We start from the raw sequence: 4,765 nt of genomic DNA, 5'->3' as shown, positions 1-4,765 counted from the left end.
TTATCAGTTGCAACTCCGATAAAATAACGAGCAAGGTAAATTAACTTGATATGAACTATTTGATAAGCATAATCTAATAGATTGGACCTAACTAAGACAATACGAGATTAAAGATATCAAACATCAAATATCAAGTTAATATAAATCAGTCAGTGATTGATTAGATCAATTGTCATGCCCCAAAATTAATCTCTTCTAAGCTAAATTCGACTAAAATAAAATGTGAAATAAAGTGTTTAATTTAATCTGGAGTTAGCCCCTAAAAATTCCATAATTAATGGGAAGTGACCTGTTGGGATTACTTAAGATATTCCCCACGCACAAATGAGTAAACAAAATTTAAAGCAGAAAATATAGTGCATTCGAAAAAATTTAAATAATTAAAATCCAGATATTAATTAAAAATCCCCTCTCTTCTTTTTTTTTTCTTTTCCTTCCCCTTGGCCGTAGGCCCAATCCGACCCACTCCCTCTCACCGGTCCGCCTCTCCTGCCCTCCCCTCTCCTCTCCCTGCTGGGCTGGCCCATGTCGAGGCCAAGCAAGCTTCTTCCTATGCCGCCATGCCCCTCTCTTTGCTGGGCTGAGGCCCAATCGGCCCGTGCAAATCTTTTTCTACACTCGCCTCTCCCCGCGACACTGACATGTGGGTCCCATCTATCTGGGTTATCTCCTGCCTCTGGCCGCCAAAACCAGAGTGACTAACCGCCTCCGCCTAACCGCTCATACCCCCCACACCGCACGTCCCACGCGCCTGGCAACCGTCGGCCTCCCCACCTTCCACCTCCCTCGCCGCCACCAACCGGGAATGGGAGGGGAACTCAGTTGTCCCACTCCCACCACCATGTCGCCGGTGCCACCTTCCATCTCTCTCCGCATCGCCGGCCACCCCGCGTCCATAAAAGGCCTCGCCCCATTCCCTCCTCTGTTCATTTCTCTCATGTCCACTCGCCACCCTCGCAAGCCACCACCGTCTTTCTCGGTGAATCTCATATTAGATACTATGAAATCACCTAAGGCATGGTGGGGATGCCCTGTTGACCTCGATCATGTATTAAAAATATTCTGTACAAAAATATGGATAAAACACCATATGAGGTATATATGAGTTGAAAGAAAAACACCACTTTCTTACCATATGAGGTATATGGCAAAAGTCAATATACCAATAACAAAAAAGCACAAACTAGGGTATAAGACTATATATGGATTATGTCTTTCTGGATATGTTCATTATACCATTGCTTATAGAGTTCCTTAGAACTCTATATGCAAGGAGGTGTGGCATGCATGCAGTGGTTAATCTATATATGTAGTGTTTTGCTCGGTCGTGTGGCCAAATTGACAAAACGTGGCTCAGTACTTGTGTGCTTATTCAAGCAGTGTATCAGCTGGTATTTTTGGACAAAAAGGAAAATACAAGTCAGTGTTGTAGAGTGCTGGTGTGCGGAACCGAAATTGTCCTGTGTGTGCTCAGTGTTCTTCATTCCTTGGTGTGTGCACTTAGTGTTTCACCATGTTCTTCAAAATCTTTAGACCCTGTGTTGTGCGTGTGCTACGAGGAGTTGGGGCCAACATTGTGGACATGGACAATGAACAGCACCAGGCTAAAAAATTCAGGGAAAGGAAAAAACAGGGAAGATCACTATGATACTTGAGTTTGAATTATTTAAATTCCTATCGCAACAGCTCATTTGAATTTGGTTATTATTTAAGAAATACTCTCGTTTTTGTAGTTTAGTGTTATCGAATCCAAAATTTTCGTTTTACTCTCACAACTTGTATTGTTCAGTGTCAAAACAAATGGAAATTTGCGTTCCTGAATGCACACCGCATAAAAGAAACTCTTTACAACGCCAAAAATAAATAAACATACAACATGCACATCACATCACATAAGGGTTCATGAAATAAGTTTACCATCATTGCATATATATATATATGTGCGTACCAAGACTCCAACAGTGAGGAGGCAGATGACAATTTTCTTTTCTACCTCCTTTCGGCCATGGGCCTCCCAGAATTACACACCACATCACACAATTCCCAAACGGCAAGCTACTACTTTGCCAATTTGCCATCTGGGCCTCCACCACCAACAGCAGAAAAAAAGGTAGAACAGTACCGCTTGTACAGATCAAAGCAACACACAAACAAACGATCGATCGGCGACATAATATAATGGACCTACAACCTTAATTAATTCACCATGCCCAAGCTTTTGGCCACTATCTCCTTTGCTAGCTAGAAGCTACCTAGCACTGGTAAAAGAAACTGATCCATCGGCTGCTGCTGCTGCTGCATCATCTGCATCCCTGACGAGCTCCATGGATTTGCACTGGCAGCGTCGTAATAATCATAATAATGGCCAGAAGCAGCAGCTGCTGCTGCTGCAGTCATCGTAGTGGATGGATATGCAGCGGGGAGTAGTTGGGTTGGAGTGTTGAGGTAGAAGACGATCTCGCGCAGCGCGCGCAGCCTGCTGTCCAGCTCCGTCCTCTGGGTGCGCAGCACCGAGTTCTGGGCCTCCGCCGCGGCGTAGCTCTGGGTGACCATGCTCAGCGTTGCGCCCAGCTGCTGGTTCTCCGCCTTCAACTGGTTCACCTATTTTATGTTACCAAGATAATAGCATTCGTTTTTAACGTCAACACATTATTTTTTGGGATTTGCTGAAGGAAGCTGCAGTGATCAACATTAACAGATTTTATACTGTGCAGGTAATTAACTATAATATCTGTGATTTGCATGTTGAGAAGTGTGCTGTTTATTTGTGTTAGACAGGTATGTCATATGTGTTAATGCGTTCAGGGCTTCAGGTGACATTCCGAAATATTTGTCCTACTGTTATACATTAGTACGATTATCTGGAAAAGTATGGCGAATTCCGTTGGATGGTTTGTCGTGATGTCTGACAGTTCATAGAGTTTTTCTTGCACATCTCCGGAACAAAACACAAGCTTGCATGATCTGGTCTTGATCGGCATCAAGAAAAGCTTGATTTTGTTTCCAGATTTGACGGTTGGGAGCAATCGTTGGTAACTAGTTCCCTATCACCTTTTTCTTTCGAAGTGATAATGGAAGTGTTTAATGTTTTTCATGTGTTATGTAAGAAACGATTAAATTAGTGGGCCCCTTCAAAAACAAAGGGCACCGTGCATTATTGGAGCTTCCTTGAGCAGGTCCTGCAGCTCAAGTGTCCTTTTTCATCTGATTTTGCTTTGTGTGTCAAATTCACCTGCACATGAGTGCAAGCTTCAATCCATAAAGCAAAAACTAATCAAAGCTATGAACTAATTAAAAAAAGGCCATATTAAAATCTACATAACAGATGCAACAAATATTAATTAACTATGCATTTCAACTTACATGAAAATAAGCAACGCAAAAACATACCTGCGAGTTAAGGTCATCAAGGTGCTGCTGCTTCCGTAACCTCGACCTCTTTGCCGACTCTCGGTTTGACTCCTTCCTTCGTTTTCGCTTCAGTTCCATTTGGGCCTGGAGCTGGATGTCACCCTCTGACCATGAGCCGCGGTGGGTCCCACCGCTTGACCCAGACGTGGCCCCACCTGACAGTGTCATCCTGAACAAATTCTTTCAGTACCTTACAGTAATTGTTACCCTGAGTTTATGTATGTCTAGAAGCTACAGTTTCCAATGACAAGTATGTGTAGAAATATGGTGGCCTATTTTGTGGTATTGGAGATGGATGGATCTAATGGAAGAGATGAAAACGCAAGATCAGCTAGGATGTTACTGAAAAGACATAGAACCAGTAGAGGAACACGACGGAGAAGGAGAGGACAAGATGGGAGCCTCGCCGGAGCGTCGAGCTGATCATAAATCCAGAGAGGATGACCTCGGAGAGGATTGGTGACATCTACCAAGTCACAAACCTCCCCCTGTTTAATCTGTCATGGATCAACTCAACGGAAATAATTACGCGGATTTACCAAATAAACAGGTGTGAATGTTTGCTTGGCCTAGATATGCACACAACAAAAAAAAAAAGTATATATGTATGATGAAGAAATAGTAGATAGTGTAAGATGTAATTCCAACTTGATTGTGGATCAAGATTTCGGCAGAGTTTCCCCCAGGAAACCTTAGTTTTCAAAGGATAATTTCAGCAGAATCACCCCAAAAAACTTTGGTTATCAATGCAAAAATTCACCAAAGCTTCTATCTGCCTTGGAATTAGAGCATTGGCCAAGATTGTAGGAGATCAAGAACATGAAAGGAAGGTGAAGTGCTTGGAGAGCAAGGGATGGTTTGGAAGAAGAGGGTGCCCAGCAGAGCTGCAGAAGCAAGGAAACCTTAGTGAGGAAGGAGGGAAGAAGGGGAAAAGGGAATTGAGGCTTGGAAGAGAGGCTCTTTTATAGATGAAAAATGGAGTGCTTTTGTGAGGGAAAAAAATTAGAGAAATAGTATTGGTGTAATGGGGGGAGGTGGCTAGTGAGTAAGTGGGCAAAAACATGGGGAAGAAAAGGCAGAGCTTGATGGTGGCTGTTGCCTGTGGGATTAGAATCTTCTGTGGCATCTTGGGGGTGATTTTTAAAAGGTTAATCAATTAATGTTTCAATAAGCTAGCTCTTAGAGGAACAGGGGCTATTCCCAGATGAAACTCTAAGAAATAGATTACTCACTACTTTTGAGAGAGAGAGAGAGAGTAATTACTACTGGTAATTTACTATGGGGGTGACCTATTTTATTCAAGAAAGTTATGAAGGTGTTAAACATATTCGGGGGCACAATAATGTGGTCCCAT

At 42.9% G+C, this 4,765-nt stretch overlaps 1 protein-coding gene across 1 annotated transcript; it reads right to left on the bottom strand.

The window, feature by feature from the left end:
• Window positions 1-1,903: 1,903 nt before the first annotated feature.
• LOC102723076 (bZIP transcription factor 11-like) lies at window positions 1,904-4,336 on the bottom strand. The gene is made up of 2 exons (XM_006660018.3): window positions 3,391-4,336; window positions 1,904-2,601 (listed from the first exon to the last, which is right to left on the bottom strand). The coding sequence occupies exons 1-2, from the start codon at window positions 3,577-3,579 to the stop codon at window positions 2,242-2,244; spliced, it is 549 nt and encodes a 182-aa protein (XP_006660081.1). The 5' UTR covers window positions 3,580-4,336; the 3' UTR covers window positions 1,904-2,241.
• Between the last annotated feature and the right edge of the window lie 429 nt (window positions 4,337-4,765).

The sequence above is a fragment of the Oryza brachyantha genome, chromosome 8, assembly GCF_000231095.2.
Source record: "Oryza brachyantha chromosome 8, ObraRS2, whole genome shotgun sequence".
NCBI lineage: Eukaryota > Viridiplantae > Streptophyta > Magnoliopsida > Poales > Poaceae > Oryza > Oryza brachyantha.
This window is presented reverse-complemented; position numbering and strand designations above follow the sequence as displayed.

Bases quoted from the DNA above. Each gene is read 5' to 3' on its own strand.
- LOC102723076 (XM_006660018.3), bottom strand. From the start codon at position 3,579: ATGACACTGTCAGGTGGGGCCACGTCTGGGTCAAGCGGTGGGACCCAC. The intron at 2,602-3,390 runs GTATGTTTTTGC...AACATAAAATAG, and splicing joins TTGATGACCTTAACTCGCAG to GTGAACCAGTTGAAGGCGGA.